The 20,574-nt window shown below is 45.6% G+C and overlaps 1 protein-coding gene across 1 annotated transcript in view; it reads right to left on the bottom strand.

Annotated features, from left to right (window-relative positions):
• The window catches only part of LOC126239043 (protein sax-3-like), a 112,160-nt gene extending 92,287 nt beyond the window's left edge, over window positions 1-19,873 (bottom strand). The window contains exons 1-2 of the mRNA XM_049947869.1: window positions 19,695-19,873; window positions 9,948-10,078 (exon numbers count right to left, since the gene is read on the bottom strand). Of these exons, the coding sequence (XP_049803826.1) occupies window positions 9,948-10,078; window positions 19,695-19,873 (310 nt within the window). The remainder of the gene's footprint in view (window positions 1-9,947; window positions 10,079-19,694) is intronic.
• Between the last annotated feature and the right edge of the window lie 701 nt (window positions 19,874-20,574).

Below are 20,574 nucleotides of genomic sequence, written 5' to 3'. Positions count from 1 at the left end.
CCCTGCTAATCCGCGCCCTCTGAGGGACAAAGCTTGTCGGCCGATGGGCCGGCATAATCGCGTCACGCGGCAGGCTTTTAAAAGCGCCGCCGCTCCTCTAATTACCTGCAGAGCCGTCATTTACACGCGCTCCCCTCCACTCGTGGTCCTCGACGGCCCGGCTGGACAGACAGCCTGTGGTGACGGCTCCACTGAATTTGCGGCTTGCTGGAGCCACGACGTATGACGGCAGGGCTTTTGCATTGGCACGTCCAGATGCGGACGTTCCCAGTCCGCGCGAGGCTCGTTCACCCTCCCTCCTAAACCAGGCTTCTGACGCTACGGGACTACACTGCAGGCGTGTATTAGCTTCCGTTCTACGTACACTACTGGCCATTAAAATTGCTACACCAAGAAGAAATTCAGATGATAAACGGGTATTCATTGGACAAATATATTATACTAGAACTGACATGTGGTTACATTTTCACGCAATTTGGGTGCATAGATCCTGAGAAATCAGTACCCAGAACAACCACCTCTGGCCGTAATAACAACCTTGATACGCCTGGGCATTGAGTCAAACAGAGCTTGGATGGCGTGTACAGGTACAGCTGCCCATGCAGCCTCAACACGATTCCACAGTTCATTAAGAGTAGTGACTGGCGTATTGTGACGAGACAGTTGCTCGGCCGCCATTCACCACACGTTTTCAGTTGGTGAGGGATCTGGAGAATGTGCTGGCCAGGGCAGCACTCGAACATTTTCTGTATCCAGAAAGGCCCGTACAAGACCTCAAACATGCGGTCGTGTATTATCCTGCTGAAATGTAGGGTTTCGCAGGGATCGAATGAAGGGTAGAGCCACGGGTCGTAACACATCTGAAATGTAACGTCCACTGTTCAAAGTGCCGTCAGTGCGAACAACAGGTGATCGAGACGTGTAACCAATGGCACCCCATACCGTCACGCCGGGTGATAAGCCAGTATGGAGATGACGAATACACGCTTCCGATGTGCGTTCACTGCGATGTCGCCAAACACGGATGCGACCATCATGATGCTGTAAACAGAACCTGAATTCATCAGAAAAAATGACGTTTTGCCATTCGTGCACCCAGGTTCGTCGCTGAGTACACCATCGCAGGCGCTCCTGTCTGTGATGCAGCGTCAAGGGTAACCGCAGCCATGGTCTCCGAGCTGATCGTCCGTGCTGGTGCAAACGAGATGGTTGTTGTCCTGCAAACGTCCCCATCTGTTGACTCAGTGATCGAGACGAGGCTGCACGATCCGTTACAGCCATGCGGACAAGATACCTGTCATCTCGACTGCTAGTGATACGAGGACGTTGGATCCCTATTCTGCTAACAGTCATTGGATCTCGATCAACGCGAGTAGCAATGTTGCGATACGAAAAAACCGCAATCGCGATGGGCTACAATCCGACCTTTATCAAAGTCGGAAACATGATGGTATGCATTTCTGCTCCTTACACGAGGCATCACAACAACGTTTCACCAGGCAACGGCGGTCAACTGCTGTTTGTGTATGAGAAATCGGTTGGAAACTTTCCTCATGTTAGCACGTTGTAGGTGTCGCCACCGGCGCCAACCTTGTGTGAATGCTCTGAAAAACTAATCATTTGCATATTACAGCATCTTCTTCCTGTCGGTTAAATTTCGCGTCTGTAGCACGTCATCTTCGTGGTGTAGCGATTTTAATGGCCAGTAGTGTATAATAATTATTACTTGTGGTTCAATGACCGAGTGAAAGTCTTTCAATTTGACGCCAGTTACGAGACTTACGTGTCCCTAAGCTACCAGTCTACACAAAACAAACGTCATAATCTAACGCTACAACACTTCAGTTCTTAAAAAAAGTAACATACAGAAATAAAATAAAATGCAGAATGAAATTTTCAGGCCGGCCGGAGTGGCCGAGCGGTTCTAGGCGCTACAGTCTGGAACCGCGTGACTGCTACGGTCGCAGGTTCGAATCCTGCCTCGGGCAAGGATGTGTGTGATGTCCTTAGGTTAGTTAGGTTTAAGTAGTTCTAAGTTCTAGGGGACTTATGACATCAGCAGTTGAGTCCTATAGTGCTCAGAGCCATTTGAAATTTTCACTCTGCGGTGGAGTGTGCGCTGATACGAAACTTTCTGACGGACCGAGAGTCGAAAGGTAGAAGACGAGGTACTGGCAGAATTACGGTTGTATGAGGTCTCGTGAATCATGCTAGGGTAGCTAAGTCGGTAGAGCAATCGCCCGCGAAAGGCAAAGTTCGCGAGTTCGAGTCTCGGCCCGGCACACAGTTTTAATCTGCCAGGAAATTTCGACATAAAATGCACTGTAAAGTAATTCCCAAGAGAAGCAACAACGCCAGACATTTCATGAAACAGGTTCAAGATGTCGAAGCAATGCTCCGAACAAGGAGTAGTTCTCAAAGGACATTTTTTTGCTGTATAATGTAAAGTATCAGCTCGAGACAAGCTAAGTAACGTATGCGATACAGATATTTAATTTACTACCTCATCCAGCTGTTACTATTTACGAAAATATGCAATATTTAAGCCTTTATTTTCCTGATCTTAGTGACTGTTCATTGTATTACACTCCTGGAAATTGAAATAAGAACACCGTGAATTCGTTGTCCCAGGAAGGGGAAACTTTATTGACACATTCCTGGGGTCAGATACATCACATGATCACACTGACAGAACCACAGGCACATAGACACAGGCAACAGAGCATGCACAATGTCGGCACAAGTACAGTGTATATCCACCTTTCGCAGCAATGCAGGCTGCTATTCTTCCATGGAGACGATCGTAGAGATGCTGGATGTAGTCCTGTGGAACGGCTTGCCATGCCATTTCCACCTGGCGCCTCAGTTGGACCAGCGTTCGTGCTGGACGTGCAGACCGCGTGAGACGACGCTTCATCCAGTCCCAAACATGCTCAATGGGGGACAGATCCGGAGATCTTGCTGGCCAGGGTAGTTGACTTACACCTTCTAGAGCACGTTGGGTGGCACGGGATACATGCGGACGTGCATTGTCCTGTTGGAACAGCAAGTTCCCTTGCCGGTGTAGGAATGGTAGAACGATGGGTTCGATGACGGTTTGGATGTACCGTGCACTATTCAGTGTCCCCTCGACGATCACCAGTGGTGTACGGCCAGTGTAGGAGATCGCTCCCCACACCATGATGCCGGGTGTTGGCCCTGTGTGCCTCGGTCGTATGCTGTCCTGATTGTGGCGCTCACCTGCACGGCGCCAAACACGCATACGACCATCATTGGCACCAAGGCAGAAGCGACTCTCATCGCTGAAGACGACACGTCTCCATTCGTCCCTCCATTCACGCCTGTCGCGACACCACTGGAGGCGGGCTGCACGATGTTGGGGCGTGAGGGGAAGACGGCCTAACGGTGTGCGGGACCGTAGCCCAGCTTCATGGAGACGGTTGCGAATGGTCCTCGCCGATACCCCAGGAGCAACAGTGTCCCTAATTTGCTGGGAAGTGGCGGTGCGGTCCCCTACGGCACTGCGTAGGATCCTACGGTCTTGGCGTGCATCCGTGCGTCGCTGCGGTCCGGTCCCAGGTCGACGGGCACGTGCACCTTCCGCCGACCACTGGCGACAACATCGATGTACTGTGGAGACCTCACGCCCCACGTGTTGACCAATTCGGCGGTACGTCCACCCGGCCTCCCGCATGCCCACTATACGCCCTCGCTCAAAGTCCGTCAACTGCACATACGGTTCACGTCCACGCTGTCGCGGCATGCTACCAGTGTTAAAGACTGCGATGGAGCTCCGTATGCCACGGCAAACTGGCTGACACTGACGGCGGCGGTGCACAAATGCTGCGCAGCTAGCGCCATTCGACGGCCAACACCGCGGTTCCTGGTGTGTCCGCTGTGCCGTGCGTGTGATCATTGCTTGTACAGCCCTCTCGCAGTGTCCGGAGCAAGTATGGTGGGTCTGACACACCGGTGTCAATGTGTTTTTTTCCATTTCCAGGAGTGTATTTGCAATCGTAAGAGGTGTCACAATTGTGTGAAAGTTTTGTTTGTTTGGTACGTAAATACGAAGGTAATCCCAAAAGTAAGGTCTCCTTTTTTTTTTATAAGTACAGAACTCTGTTTGTGTGGCAGTTGGTCACACTGTTATGAAGAGCGCTTCACGCGCTGTGTGTAAACATGTGCTCGACGCGCTGAGGCGCTCGGTCTTGGCTTGGCAGCCGTTGAGAATGGAGCTCCCGTTGGATGTTAACTCCAAGTGCGAATTGTGCGCAGTAATTCGGTTTTTGAACGCAAAGGGCACTGCGCGAATTGAAATCCATCGCCAATTGACGGAAGTGTATGGTGAGTCGTGCATGGATGACAAAAATGTTCGTAAGTGGTGTAGAGAGTATGCAGCTGGTCGGACCAAAATTCACGACGAACAAAGGAGCGGGAGACCGTCAGTTTCTGAGGAGACAGTGTTGCAGGTTGTCACGACAGTTGAATATTCCATGATGCACCATTCGAAAAGTGCTGCGAAGAATTGTGAAATGGAATCCCTGGTCCGATTCCAGGTTGTCACACTGAGCAACGTTTGTAACGTGTAACGTGAACATGGTTTGCAATTAACAAATCTTACCTTCTCATGTGAAAATTAAAATGTGTTTCTTTCAATGCTTCAATCTTTATTTCTTTTCCGCATGTTCTCAGAAATGCCAAAGGTCTTGCCGCAGTGGTAACATCCGTTCGCTTCAGATCACCGAAGTTAAGCGCTGTGGGGGTGGGCTAGCACTTGGATGGGTGACCATCCGGTCTGCCGAGCGCTGTTGGCAAGTGGGGTGCACTCAGCCCTTGTGCGGCAAACTGAGGAGCTACTTGATTGAGAAGTAGAGGCTCCGGTCTCGGAAACTAACATACGGCCGGGAGAGCGGTGTGCTCACCACATGCCCATCCATATCTTCAACCAGTGACGCCTATGGTCTGAGGATGACACGGCGACCGGTCGGTACCGTTGGGCCTTCATGGCCTGTTTGGTAGAAGTTTAGTTTATGTCCTTAGAAATGTTTCCACAAAGTTTCATTGTCATTCATTTTCCATTGGGGTCCTCCCAAGCAGCGAAAGTTTGTATATAACCAGTCTGTAATTTATTAATAACAACTGACCTGATGCATTTAGTTTACAGTTGTTTGTGTAAAACATGTCTTTTGTTGCCTAGCATTAGTATTCAAAAGGGTCGTTTAACAGTATTGTGATATTGCACCATAACGCCTCTCCTTCCACTTGACACAATTTTGGGATTAGCCAACGGACTAGTGTCCCATGAATCCTATCATCTTAATGGGGTCTTTAGTCGTTATAGACACTAAATTCACGGTAGCAAAATATGGGGCGCTGAATTTAAGTGGTAGCAACATTCGAAATGTGGACTTCTTACTTGAAGTTGAAAACACATTTGTGGGATCAGCAGGTGATTAGCAATTTAGTGTTGTTGTTATAAGCATATCTTCTGTATAAAATTGTTGAAATGATGCACTATCAATATAGGTTACGGCCAAAGGTTTTGTTGCTAAATAATCGATAGTCGGCTATTAAATAGTATTACTTTACTGAGCTATGGAGGAGCACTTTTACAGAAAATGACCGGAGTATACTGCGATGGGCGGAACAACAGTGCACAGGAACGAGTGGATGAAGGAAGGAGACGTGGTTTTAACGTATAGTCGACAGAGCACAAGGTGAGATTGGGGCGGAAACCGTACATGCCCTTTCAAAGAAACCATCTGGCCAGTTGCGTTAAATCAGTGGTTCGCAGCCTTTCTTAGACTATTACCTCTCATCAGTACAATTAGATACTAGCTAGTAGCCCGCCCCCCCCCCCCCCCTTCCCACGAGATCGTTAGCATTAGCGCCAAACTGAACCTTAGGAATGGAACAGAATTTTCTCTTTGAAAACTTTTATTTTTAAAATGACGAAAGATAAGTGATATTAGTGTTTCATTAAATAACGAATTAATGAGTCGTTTCTAACAGCATTTTTGTAGAATGAAGATGCAATTCTCAGTGCACCGCGAGTACTACCTACAGCTCCTACTCACATTAAGGATAGCCACTTGTTACAAAACAGGCTTCTTCTGCACCATTCCTCTCCCTAGCGACACGTGCTTTATCGGCACTTTTGCAAACCCCGCTTAATATCAACCAAATTAAAACGTATGTATTATAGTTAATGTTCGTAAACCACTTGATTGCTGGGATCTTTATTTCTGAACTGGCAGAAATTGGAATACTTCAGGCTGCCAATGCTTTGTGTATGACCAATACCACCACTAATAATAATAATAATAATAACAATAATGACTAGGAACTACAGGTTAGTTACTGCTGTGTTCCGCTGCCAATTACTTCGTGTGTCTCTTCCAAAGTGAATAACGAAGCAATTTCTGATCTACTGCGGGAACTACCAGTAACTCGGAGAAGGCATTTTCATGATTGTTAAATGAACACACCGCCATTTGATTGTATTGTTGTTTATTTAATTACGACCGAGGTTTTGGCCTTTTATGCCATTTTCAAGTGATTGAGTTTATGTCATTAACAAGTATTGCATGACATATGTTAATGACATTAACTCAGTCACTTGAAAATGGCATAAAAGGCCGAACCTAGGTTGTAATTAAATAGACAACAATACAGTCAAATGGCGGTGTGTTCGTTGAAAAATTACTGTATGAGTGTTGCTCAGCAGCATCAAAAGCTTTTCATGAGATGTTTGAACTTATGTGATGCATATCTCTACATTTTAGCGCCATAGATGCATGGTACAAAGTACAGAGAATGTCTAAGTGGGGCACTATGAGAGAAAGACGACGTTCCACTATCCTGTGTGTAATGGGTCACCCTCTTCTAGCATCACCTTTCTTTATAGAAATAGGCGATACCATAGAAGTATTTCCGAATCTTGTATAGGTTAAATTTATCTCAGCTGTTTCACTAAAAGAATTTCATTTGATTTTGTACACGATGTATTATATTTCAGGCTATATTGTGTAAAAAGAAATTAATTTGTTACACTCTGTATGTACGGTTAAAATTCTTCTTCTTTTAGAAATATTTACAATTAGGAAATATCTGGCATATTTAAAATTCATATTATTATTTGCACAATCTAACGCTAATTATTAAATTTATTTCTGGATTCATTTATAAAATAATGTTATAACTTGGCGCTGATTCTTCTTTTGTAAAGAAAGTACGTAAATTCTTTCGCTTTGTTAACTCTCTGGAATATTGTGAGTACCGCGGAATGTAAGTAGTAGTGGCCATGCCTCTGATGGAATCAGACGTGCATTTGACTGTGTCACTAATAATACGTATAATATGCGGTGTGATAGAAGTGTAAAGTGTAAAGACGATGTGATATTGAAAAATGTGACAAAGAATAAAATTCAAGAATAATACAGGCAAACCTTCATCAGTTATTTAGTCATCAGGAACGCACAACGTTATAAATTAAAATTTCAGCTGCAAGAATGTACCCCTAGAAGCAATAACTGCAGCCAACAACACGATTAGAAAGTGAAGATAAGTAAAATGGTTTTCTTATGTATATCTTACGCTTCACGAAGACTTCAGAAGTTGTGCAGAGACAGATAATTTTAATAGTGATGTATACAAGGGTAAGATTACATGTGTCACAGTTTGTGATTACGAAGGCTTTCCCGACGTAATAATTGATAATATTCTTCTCGAGTGTGCAGCCGGATCACAACGTCATCTTGACACAATATTTCAGCGGTCCAACTGGCCGCCAACTTCAGGTGAGAGTGCTGGTGCACGATCTTGCCGGAACTGACTTCTCAGCGCCCCTACATAGGCCGCAGAAGGCCCACACGCGTGCGCGAGAAGGTGCCGTAACTGCCCTCTAGCGCAAGTAAACATACCGCGCCGCCAGTGGTGGAAACAGGCGAAATCGAGATATCGCTATCAAAAGGTCATCAGTCCCCTAGAACTTAGAAGTACTTAAACCTAACTAACCTAAGGACATCACACACATCCATGCCCGAGGCAGGATTCGAACCTGCGTCCGTAGCGGTCGCGCGGTTTCAGACTGTAGCGCCTAGAACCGTTTGGCCACTCCGGCCGGCCAGAACGTAGTTTTTTAATGTCTGATAACACCGGGTTCCAAGTCTTACTTAAAAGGTAACCCTTGTCGCTATTAATAAGATTCAGATAAACGAATCTCTATGGATTCTTTTAAAGCACAGTCCCAATAGCGAGATGCAAGGGCAGCCAATCGTGTCTCGTCATACAGCATTCTATGTCCCTCGGTGAGACAGATTTCTCAGGCTGAAGCAATCGTATGTGCCGCTGGTGCTCAACACATCGGTCCTGAATGGTTCGGATTGTGTGACCAATATAAGCCTTCCCACAGTGGCAAGGGATCTTGTACACACCGGACTTCCTCAGACCCAACTCATCCTTAAGAGAGCCAACAAGCGCTTGGCTGGCGGACGAAAAATACTTTTGATATGATATCTTTTTAGAATTCTTTCTATCTTCGAGGAAATGTCACAGTTTAATGCTATTTTAATTATTGGTAACTTGTTGTTGTTGTCGTGGTCTTCAGTCCTGAGACTGGTTTGATGCAGCTCTCCATGCTACTCTATCCTGTGCAAGCTTCTTCATCTCGCAGTACCTACTGCAACCTACATCCTTCTGAATCTGCTTAGTGTATTCGTCTCTTGGTCTCCCTCTATGATTTTTACCCTCCACGCTGCCCTCCAATGCTAAATTTGTGATCCCTTGATGCCTCAGAACATGTCCTACCAACCGGTCCCTTCTTCTTCTTGTCGAGTTGTGCCACAAACTCCTCTTCTCCCCAATTCTATTCAATACCTCCTCATTAGTTATGTGATCTAACCATCTAATCTTCAGCATTCTTCTGTAGCACCACATTTCGAAAGCTTCTATTCTCCTCCTGTCCGAACTATTTATCGTCCATGTTTCACTTCCATACATGGCTACACTCCATACAAATACTTTCAAAAACGACTTCCTGACACTTAAATCTATACTCGATGTTAACAAATTTTTCTTCTTCAGAAACGATTTCCTTGCCATTGCCAGTCTACATTTTATATCCTCTCTACTTCGACCATCATCAGTTATTTTACTCCCTAAATAGCAAAACTCCTTTACTACTTTAAGTGCCTCATTTCCTAATCTAATTCCCTCAGCATCACCCGATTTAATTTGACTACATTCCATTATCCTCGTTTTGCTTTTGTTGATGTTCATCTTATATCCTCCTTTCAAGACACTGTCCATTCCATTCAACAGCTCTTCCAAGTCCTTTGCTGTCTCTGACAGAATTACAATGTCATCGGCGAACCTCAAAGTTTTTACTTTTTCTCCATGAATTTTAATACCTACTCCGAGTTTTTCTTTTGTTTCCTTTACTACTTGCTCAATATACAGATTGAATAACATCGGGGAGAGGCTACAACCCTGTCTCACTCCTTTCCCAACCACTGCTTCCATTTCATGCCCCTCGACTCCTACAACTGCCATCTGGTTCCTGTTCAAATTGTAAATAGCCTTTCGCTCCCATCTACAAATGCTAGAAACGTAGGTTTGCCTTTCCTTAATCTTTCTTCTAAGATAAGTCGTAGGGTCAGTGTTGCCTCACGTGTTCCAACATTTCTACGGAATCCAAACTGATCTTCCCCGAGGTCCGCTTCTACCAGTTTTTCCATTCGTCTGTAAAGAATTCGCGTTAGTAATTGGTAACTTATGTAATCAGTCAGTTTTGAGACAGAAACACAATGGAACTCTTTTATTTTTACCCCCACAAAAAATTTTAATTTTACCCCTCAGGGGGTAATTAGCCCCAGTTGGACACCGCTGCCTTCAACGATATCCGGGAAAAAGCAGAGGAGAGCAGGAGAGGTGAGTAGAGAGCTTACCGTGCACCCGGAGCTGTGCTATGGCGGACTCGCGGACGCCGGCCGAGTTCCTGGCGACGCACTGGTAGCGTCCGTCGTCGCTCTGACGCACGTCCATGATGCCCAGGTTGCCGCCGTCCACCAGCCGCAGCCTGCAACACGGCACCGGCGCCTCGCTACACCTCACTGGAAAAGAAGCTCTTCCATTCATCCTCGAGTAATCACTGTGTGGCGAGTTACGAGGTGCATTCAAGTTCTGAGGCCTCCGATTTTTTTTCTAATTAACTACTCACCCGAAATCGATGAAACTGGTGTTACTTCTCGACGTAATCGCCCTGCAGACGTACACACTTTTCACAACGCCGCTGCCATGATTCCATGGCAGGGGCGAAGGCTTCTTTGGGAGTCTGTTTTGACCACTGGAAAATCGCTGAGGCAATAGCAGCACGGCTGGTGAATGTGCGGACACGGAGAGTGTCTTTCATTGTTGGAAAAAGCCAAAAGTCACTAGGAGCCAGGCCAGGTGAGTAGGGAGCATGAGGAATCACTTCAAAGTTGTTACCACGAAGAAACTGTTGCGTAACTTTAGCTCGATGTGCGGGTGCGTTGTCTCGGTGAAACAGCACACGCGCAGCCCTTCCCGGACGTTTTTGTTGCAGTGCAGGAAGGAATTTGTTCTTCAAAACATTTTCGTAGGATGCACCTGTTACCGTAGTGCCCTTTGGAACGCAATGGGTAAGGATTACGCCGTCGCTGTCCCAGAACATGGACACCATCATTTTTTCAGCACTGTCGGTTACCCGAAATTTTTTTGGTGGCGGTGAATCTGTGTGCTTCCATTGAGCTGACTGGCGCTTTGTTTCTGGATTGAAAAATGGCATCCACGTCTCATCCATTGTCACAAGCGACGAAAAGAAAGTCCCATTCGTGCTGTCGTTGCGCGTCAACATTGTTTGGCAACGTGCCACACCGGCAGCCGTGCGGTCGTCCGTCAGCATTCGTGGCACCCACCTGGATGACACTTTTCGCATTTTCAGGTCGTCCTGCAGGATTGTGTGCACAGAACCCACAGAAATGCCAACTCTGGAGGCGATCTGTTCAACAGTCATTCGGCGATCCCCCAAAATAATTCTCTCCACTTTCCCGATCGTGTCGTCAGACTGGCTTGTGCGAGCCCGAGGTTGTCTCGGTTTGTTGTCACACGATGTTCTGCCTTCATTAAACTGTCGCACCCACGAACGCACTTTCGACACATCCATAACTCCATCACCACATGTCTCCTTCAACTGTCGATGAATTTCAATTGGTTTCACACCACGCAAATTCAGAAAACGAATGATTGCATGCTGTTCAAGTAAGGAAAAGTCGCCATTTTAAGTATTTAAAACAGTTCTCATCCTCGCCACTGGCGGTAAAATTCCATCTGCCGTACGGTGCTGCCATCTCTGGGACGTATTGACAATGAACGCGGCCTCATTTTAAAACAATGTGCAAGTTTCTATTTCTTTCCAGTCCGGAGAAAAAAAATCGGAGGCCTTAGGACTTGAATGCACCTCGTAAAAACGCCTGCGAGACCAGAACGCGGACCCACACACCTGCACTAGCGCTCTTCTAGCTGAGCCTCCCACACGTTCCACCAATTGGCATCAATCTGCAACCTGATTCCTGTCCACCGATCGAGCATCTATTTGATTCCTTCGAAGCGAAAGGTATTGTATGCGCTGTTCTGTTGTTACTGCAGTAAACACAGTCTCCAGACGTCTGAATACTTCCATTTTATGTCTTTACAAAGAGCTGAAATGGTATGCCAACGCTTCCTAGCTGTGCAATAGGTTTCTTAGTGTTCATGCCGTCGAACACCCTAGGTTGTTTCTGAAGAAAGAAGTCCGTTGTCTAAATAATAAGGTATACATATAGTAACTACATCTACATTTATGCTCCGCAAGCCACCCAACGGCGTGTGGCGGAGGGCACTTTACGTGTCACTGTCATTACCTCCCTTTCCTGTTCCAGTCGCTTATGGTTCGCGGCAGGAACGACTGCCGGAAAGCTTCCGTGCGCGCTCGAATCTCACCAATTTTACAATTGTGATCTCCTCGGGAGGTATAAGAAGGGGAAGCAATATATTCGATACCTCATCCAGAAACGCACCCTCTCGAAACCTGGACAGCAATCTACTCCGCGATGCAGAGCGCTTCTCTTGCATAGTTTGCCACTTGAGTTTGCTAAACATCTCCATAACGCTATCACGCTTACCAAATAACCCTGTGACGAAACGCGCCGCTCTTCTTTGGATCTTCTCTATCTCCTCTGTCAACCCGACTTGGTACAGATCCCACACTGATGAGCAATACTCAAGTATAGGTCGAACGAGTGTTTTGTAGGCCACCTCCTTTGTTGATGTACTACATTTTCTAAGGACTCTCCCAATGAATCTCAACCTGGCACCCCGCTGGTGGCCGAGCGGTTCTGGCGCTACAGTCTGGAACCGCGCGACCGCTACGGTCGCAGGTTCGAATCCTGCCTCGGGCATGGATGTGTGTGATGTCCTTAGGTTAGTTAGGTTTAAGTAGTTCTAAGTTCTAGGGGACTTATGACCTCAGCAGTTGAGTCCCATAGTGCTCAGAGCCATTTGAACCAACCAACCTGGCACCCGCCTTACCAACAATTAATTTTATATGATCATTCCACTTCAAATCGTTCTGTACGGATACTTCCAGATATTTTATAGAAGTAACTGCTACCAGTGTTTGTTCCGCTATCATATAATCATACAATAAAGGATCCTTCTTTCTATGTATTCGCAATACATTACATTTGTCTATGTTAAGGGTCAGTTGCCACTCCCTGCACCAAGTGCCTATCCGCTCCAAATCTTCCTGCATTTCGCTGCAATTTTCTAATGCTGCAACTTCTCTGTATACTACAACATCATCCGCGAAAAGTCGCATGGAACTTTCCGACACTATCTACTAGGTCATTTATATATATTGTGAAAAGCAATGGTCCCATAACACTCCCCTGAGGCACGACAGAGGTTACTTTAACGTCTGTAGACATCTCTCCATTGAGAACAACATGCTGTGTTCTGTTTGCTAATAACTCTCCAATCCAGCCACACAGCTGGTCTGATATTCCGTAGGCTCTTACTTTGTTTATCAAGCGAAAGTGCGGAACTGTATCGAATGCCTTCCGAAGTCAAGGAAAATGGCATCTACCTGGGAGCCTGTATCTAATATTTTCTCGGTACATGAACGAATAAAGCGAGTTAGGTCTCACACGATCGCTGTTTCGGGAATCCATGTTGGTTCCTACAGAGTAGATTCTGGGTTTCCAGAAATGACACGATACGCGAGCAAAAAAAAAAGTTCTAAAATTCTACAATAGATCGATGTCAGAGCTATAGGCCTATAGTTTTGCGCATCTGATCGACGACCCTTCTTGAAAACTGGAACTACCTGTGCTCTTTTCCAATCATTTGGAACCTTCTGTTCCTCTAGAGACTTGCGGTACACGGCTGTCAGAAGGAGGGCAAGTTCTTTCGCGTACTCTGTGTAGAATCGAATTGGTATCCCGTCAGGTCCAGTGGACTTTCCTCTGTTGAGTGATTTCAGTTGTTTTTCTATTCCTATTTCGATGTCAGCCATTTTTCCGTTCGTGTGAGGACTTAGAGAAGGAACTGCAGTGCGGTCTTCCTCTGTAAAACAGCTTTGGAAAAAGGTGTTTAGTATTTCAGCTTTACGCGTGTCATCCTCTGTTTCAATGCCATCATCATTCTGGAGTGTCTGGATATGCTGTTTCGAGCCACTTACTGATTTAACGTAAGACCAGAACTTCCTAGGATTTTCTGTCAAGTCGGTACATAGAATTTTACTTTCGAATTCACTGAACGCTTCACGCATAGCCCTCCTTACGCTAACTTAGACATCGTTTAGCTTTGTTTGTCTGAGAGGTTTTGGCTGCGTTTAAATTTGCAGTGAAGCTCTCTTTGCTTTCGCAGTAGTTTCCTAACTTTGTTATTGAACCACGGTGGGTTTTTCCCGTCCGTCACAGTTTTACTCGGCACGTACCTGTCTAAAACGCATTTTACAATTGCCTTGAACTTTTTCCATAAACACTCAACATTGTCAGTGTCGGAACAGAAATTTTCGTTTTGATCTGTTAGGCAGTCTGATATCTGCCTCATATTACTCTTGCTAAACAGATAAACTTCCTCCCTTTTTTATATTCCTATTTAATTCCATATTCAGGGATGCTGCAACGGCCTTACGATCACTGATTCCCTGTTCTGCGCTTACAGAGTCGAAAAGTTCGAGTCTGTTTGTTCTCAGTAGGTCCAAGATGTTATTTCGACGAGTCGGTTCTCTGTTTAATTGCTCGAGATAATTTTCGGATAGTGCACTCAGTGTAATGTCACTCGATGCTCTGTCCATACTTTGTGTGTATTTGTGTAAATTCTGTATTCAGAAAAATGATTCAAAATTTCTGCTTATTAAAACGGGGTTAATTACGCTTTTAATTCTTTTTTTTTTTTTTGTATCTTTTCGCTCTCAACCCGAGGGAGTGGAGTGGACTTCCCCACATACGGCCCATTGTACAGCCCCGGTTCTATTCAGCCAATTATTAGACTAGCTGATAGTGGGGCGAATGGGGGATCCCAGTTCGGAATAAATGGGACGGAGTTTACCAGTTCCGGCTGACACCATGCAACTACGGACAACTCCTCACAAAAACTTTGGTGGGAAGCGGGATATAGAAATCAAACCACTTTAACTGAGGAAAACCAGACTTTCTTGAGGATGTCCCAGACGAATACGTTTTATTCACCTTAAAGAATATAGTGTTCACACAAACGTATTCCTCCACTTACTGACTGTATAAAATGTGCCGTCAAAATTGTATATTGACTGCGAGAGTGCCTGTGACTAGCGCTTCTCATTGGAGACTGGATCTGGGTAAAGCTCGTTTCACAACAGTTTCCGCAAACGTGACATCATTTCGACGTCACGTGCAATATCGACGATTGCACGATCGGCTATCGACTTTGTGACAAGAAAAAACATGAATATAATTGTTCTTTGATTCACTCGTTGCAATTTCAGCTGCCCTCTTACGTTCATGTCTAACCACACAGTCGGAATATTTGTGAGAAGAAAAAAATACAAATTTTATTGCAGCTCGTCTTAGTCGCAGCATTTAAAGCTGTACTCCCTAAGTTCCAAACAATCCGCACATATCGGAAATCGCCACGTATTCGGAAATGAAGAGCCAAGTATTAGTGAAAAGGCAGAATATGAGTTTTATTATTGCTCGCTTCCGACGCAGCAATCAAAGCTGTCTCATAGGTTCCTGCCTAACCATATCCTCGGGAAACTCCACACATTCGTAAATAAACAGCGAAATACTTCTGACAAAGGAGAATATGAATGTTAATGCTCCTCGTTTCACTCCCAGAAATTTAAGCTGTCCTCTTCGGTTCCTGTCTAACTATGCACTCGAAAGGGGGGGCACAAGTTCGGATATAAAAAGCCAAATATGTATGAGAAGGAAGAATATGAATTTTATTACTGCTTGCTTCAGCAGCAGCAAATTAAACGGTCCTCTCAGCCGGCCGGAGTGGCCGTGCGTTTCTAGGCGCTACAGTCTGGAACCGCGTGACCTCTACGGTCGCAGGTTCGAATCCTGTCTCGGGCATGGATGTGTGTGCTGTCCTTAGGTTAGTTAGGTTTAAGTAGTTCTAAGTTCTAGGGGACTGATGACCACAGCAGTTAAGTCCCATAGTGCTCAGAGCCATTTGAACCATTTTTAAACGGTCCTCTTATGTTCCTTGCCTAACCACATACTCGGAAATCGCTATATATTTATTTCATCCTTCGTTCTTAGATCGGACTGAGTGTATTGCTGAACACGCTTATATTACATTCATAAGAAAGTAATAGGACACGTTAACAACGCTAATATGTAAAAAAGAAATTTGCATGTAATGGGAAGCGAACCAACAACTTTCGATTCTAGAAATGACGACGTTATTCATTACGCTAGCACGTACCTGTGCGATGTGTAAGTCCGCTCTCGGTTATCATATTTCATCTTAAAGGCTTTTATCGTTGATGTGTTATTAAGTGACATTTAATGACAATGGTGATGTGTCTCTGTGACAAGCTTTCATTGCTCTGTTACCCTGAAACGACACAGGCCTACTGCAAATTATAACACAAGGGTGTTTCATTCTTAATTTGTAAATTACTAACTATAATAACTCACTCCGTAAAGAGCACTCTTACACGAAGGCATTAACTGTCGATTAATCATTACGTGACACTTTATTACAGAAATAATTATAATAAACCGTTCCAACTATGTGTTTTTGTATATCTCCGTCCGCCTGATTAGCTGGGTGGTTAAGTGCTACCCTCCCATTCAGCGGGCCGAGGTTCGATTCCCGGTCGGGTTGGAGATTTTCTCCACTCGTGGACTGGGTGTTGTGTTGTCCTCATTATCATTTCATCCTCATCACCGACACGCAAGTCGCAAAATGTGGCGTCGACTGAAATAAGACTTTCACTCGGCGGCCGAACATTTCCAAATGGGGCCTGCCGGCCAACAAAATGGCTCTGAGCACTATGGAACTTAACATCTGAGATCATCAGTCCCCTAGACTTAGAACTACTTAAACCTAACTAACCTAAGGACAGCACACACATCCATGCCCGAGGCAGGATTCGAACCTGCGACCGTAGCAGTCGCGCGGTTCCGGACTGAGCGCCTAGAACCGCTAGACCACCGCGCTGCCGGCCAACAATGCCATACGCTCATTTCATTTCATTTATATATCTCCGGTATCCGCGCATGAAATATTGTGAAAGGCCCATATCGAATGCTAACAAATGTTGATAGCCGATCATGCGGTGGTCGATATTGTGCGGGACCAGGAATTGTAAAACGAGCGTTACCCACCGAATCTCGTTAACAAGGGAGGCTCATTTAGTACGGACGCCTATAGGGATCTGTATCAATTTTGTTAAATACATATTTTATTGTTGGTCGCCAACAATGTTTATAATAATTTAAAGTCATTTGTGCGGGAAAAATGGAGTCTGATCAGTGTCATTACGATTTCTTCTGAGCGTACTATTTCCAAGAGAACAGAATTTAATGTCAAGGTATATAGCATTTTTGTTTATTCAAAAGTCACCAATATGAGTTTGTGCCTACTGAGCATTGCCATAGGCTTGTCGGTCATTGACTCCTCAATTTTTGTTGGCGAATCTGCTGTCACTGTCAGTTCATCGGGAGAATTATTAATCCATTATGATCTTTGTGAAAATCTACGTATCGACCAAGGACATCCATGAGTCAGGTGAGTATTATAGTCGCACTGGTACAGTCTCCGAAGCTTCTGTATGTGAAAGTAAACCCAAGATAAGGTTTTCAGACCACCGAATGTTATTTATCGGAGTTGCAGCGGACCGACGTTATCTTCGGAGACCAGGGGACTTCTAAAAGTTCTCTGGAATTTTGTGAACTCTTCAAAAATATTTCGAACTCAGGACATCATTGAATAATTAACTGTCCATAAAAAATAAAAAAGAGGTTTCATTAATAATACAAAACTAATAACATAAACATTTAAGTAAAAAGACAGCTTTCTGAATTTTAAATAAAGTCCTACAGTCGTCCGTCGAAATAATAACAAATAATAATTTTCAGCCTTTTAATATTTTATCGGACTTTTTTTTCTTGTTTTGGTCCACAGCTGATAGTACCTATCCTACAATCGCAGCAACAATAGTACCGGTACTATGTAGATGTAGATGTCAGAGGTATCAGAACGATGTTTGCTCACAACGTTCGACTCTGTTGTTTCCGGACCAGGGTTCCTTACCTTAAATACGTTTACCCATGTAGAGTAAATGTCGACAAGTGCGAAGCCGTTCTGTTCACTAGAAGACCGAAACTACTGCGCAAACATCAGCACTGCAACCCAATAACACTACATGCACGCCCAATACGTTTCCGCGAGAAGGTCAAATACCTCGGTGTCCGGCTGGACCGGAAACTACTCTGGGGGGACCACATTCAACACGTGACCAACAAAGCAAACGCGCGGCTCAAACAACTCTACCCTATGCTTAAGAGGGATAGCGCACTGAATAGGAGGGTGTCCAGGTCCATGTACATGACACTTATTCTCCCCCTGATGACGTACGCAGCCCCTGTCTGGGGATACGCTGCGCCCACACGCCTGCGCCGTCTGCAGCTCATACAGAACAAAGTACTCAGAATCATTAGCAACGCACCGCGCTACACACGCATCGCGGACCTTCACCGGGAATATCGGCTAGATAACATCTTGCAGGTATTCCAAAAACTCTCCACACGACTGTACAATAACACGAGACACTCGCGCAACTGCCGGCCGGTGTGGCCGAGCGGTTCTAGGCGCTTCAGTCTGGAACCGCGCGACCGCTACGGTCGCAGGTTCGAATCCTGCCTCGGGCATGGATGTCTGTGACGTCCTTAGGTTAGTTAGGTTTAAGTAGTTCTAAGTTATAGGGGACTGATGACCTCAGATGTTAAGTCCCATAGTGCTCAGAGCCATTTTGAGCCACTCGCGCAACCCGTTTATCCTTTCTCTGGGTAACTACGACCACAACCACAGATGGAAACATAATAGACCAAAGAACCTATTGGCAAGGAACTAAACATCTATGGTCCATAGCACGCTAACAAAAATGGTTCAAATGGCTCTGAGCACTATGGGACTCAACTGCTGAGGTCATTAGTCCCCTAGAACTTAGAACTAGTTAAACCTAACTAACCTAAGGACATCACAAACATCCATGCCCGAGGCAGGAGTCGAACCTGCGACCGTAGCGGTCTTGCCGTTCCAGACTGCAGCGCCTTTAACCGCACGGCTACTTCGGCCGGCAGCACGCTAACACGACAGCACTGGCGAGCCCCTGCAACACAGCTACTAGTAACCCCGGATGCTCGACCCGCCGAAAAACAGGCAACCGCAGGGAAACCGTACTGTACACAGCGCGCAAACCAGCCACACACAGCCCCTACACTGTGAGCCCATCTATGACCAATCGCCCACTAATGTATGACGACCTTGAACTGTTACAGGATCGCAGCAACTGCAGCAAGCCCCACAACGAGCTTCCGCAACGACAAAGGTAACGATGCACGATACCTCGCAGTAACATAACCACACATTGCATGCACTGTCGCAGCTAGCAAGCCGCTACTGCCCTTACTACCCGCCCTACTGTCACAGAGTTTTTTTTTTTCCTTGGCTCTTGCCTTGGCACTTTTTTTCCTCTGCCCTTACAATCGCTACCCTTCGATCGCTTTCATCCACTTTCTATCTCCTGATGGACCATGTTAATGAGTAATCTTACCCAGACGCATGAATAACATCACAGCCAGCATTCTGTGACTCCTGATTCGAAAACTAACATGTTATACGGAGGTGACAGTAGAACTTTTGGCTTGGTCACCACGCTGCTGCGGGCGTGGAGGGGCCCCATCGTTTGAATACCATTGCCCATCATACCTGAAAGTTTGTAACATCACCACGGAATTGCTCTGTCTAAGAGTTTGTGCAAGTTTATTTTTTTTAGGTCATAAGGGAAGAGCTTTTTATATTAGTAACTAACAGTTCATCGAGAACTTGGGGCCACTGCTAAAGGAGTGATCACAAGGAGACGTGGATGGGTTTCAGTTCCAACAATTAGCGCCTCGCCAGTGAGTGCGGCTTACCTCTTGTTGGAGTCGAGGTCCAGCGGGTGGCCGTTCTTGCGCCACGTGACTGAGGGCTCGGGATGACCCCTCGGGGGGCCACACTCCAGCAGCGCCGTGTCCCCCTGTGCCACGCGCGTGTTCTTTGGCTCCGCACGGAATTCGTCGCGCAGCACTGCAACACACAAGTACGCCCTCATCAGCGACGAGAGTCGTGCCAAAGTACCATTTCTGATGCTAAAATTCTATTGCCTCAAAATGAAAATTAACTTGACACTGCACCTTTGTACACTACACACACACACACACACACACACACACACACAAACACACTGGTCGCATTGCTTCCGTCAGTTCTTATACACCATCAAACTCCGATTCTTTAAAAAATCGAACTCCCATATATAACACAACTCCAAACGTCTGATTTTTTTTACACATGAGTTACATTTTTAAATACACCACTGGCCATTAAAACTTCTACACCAAGAAGAAATGCAGATGATAAACGGGTATTCATTGGACAAATGTTTATACTAGAACTGACATGTAATTACATTTTCACGCAATTTGGGTGCATAGATCCTGAGAAATCAGTACCCAGAACAACCACCTCTGGCCGTAATAACAACCTTGATACGCCTCAGCATTGAGTCAAACAGAGTTTGGATGCCATGTACAGGTGTAGCTGACCATGCAGCTTCAACACGATACAACAGTTCATCAAGACTAGTGACCGGCGTATTGTGACGAGCCAGTTGCTCGGCCACCATTGACCAGACGTTTTCAATTGGTGAGAGATCTGGAGAATGTGCAGGCCAGGGCAGCAGTCGTACATTTTCTGTATCCAGAAAGGCCCATACAGGACCTGCAACATGCCGTCGTGCATTATCCTGCTGAA

Source organism: Schistocerca nitens, chromosome 1 (assembly GCF_023898315.1).
Source record: "Schistocerca nitens isolate TAMUIC-IGC-003100 chromosome 1, iqSchNite1.1, whole genome shotgun sequence".
Lineage (NCBI taxonomy): Eukaryota > Metazoa > Arthropoda > Insecta > Orthoptera > Acrididae > Schistocerca > Schistocerca nitens.
This window is presented reverse-complemented; position numbering and strand designations above follow the sequence as displayed.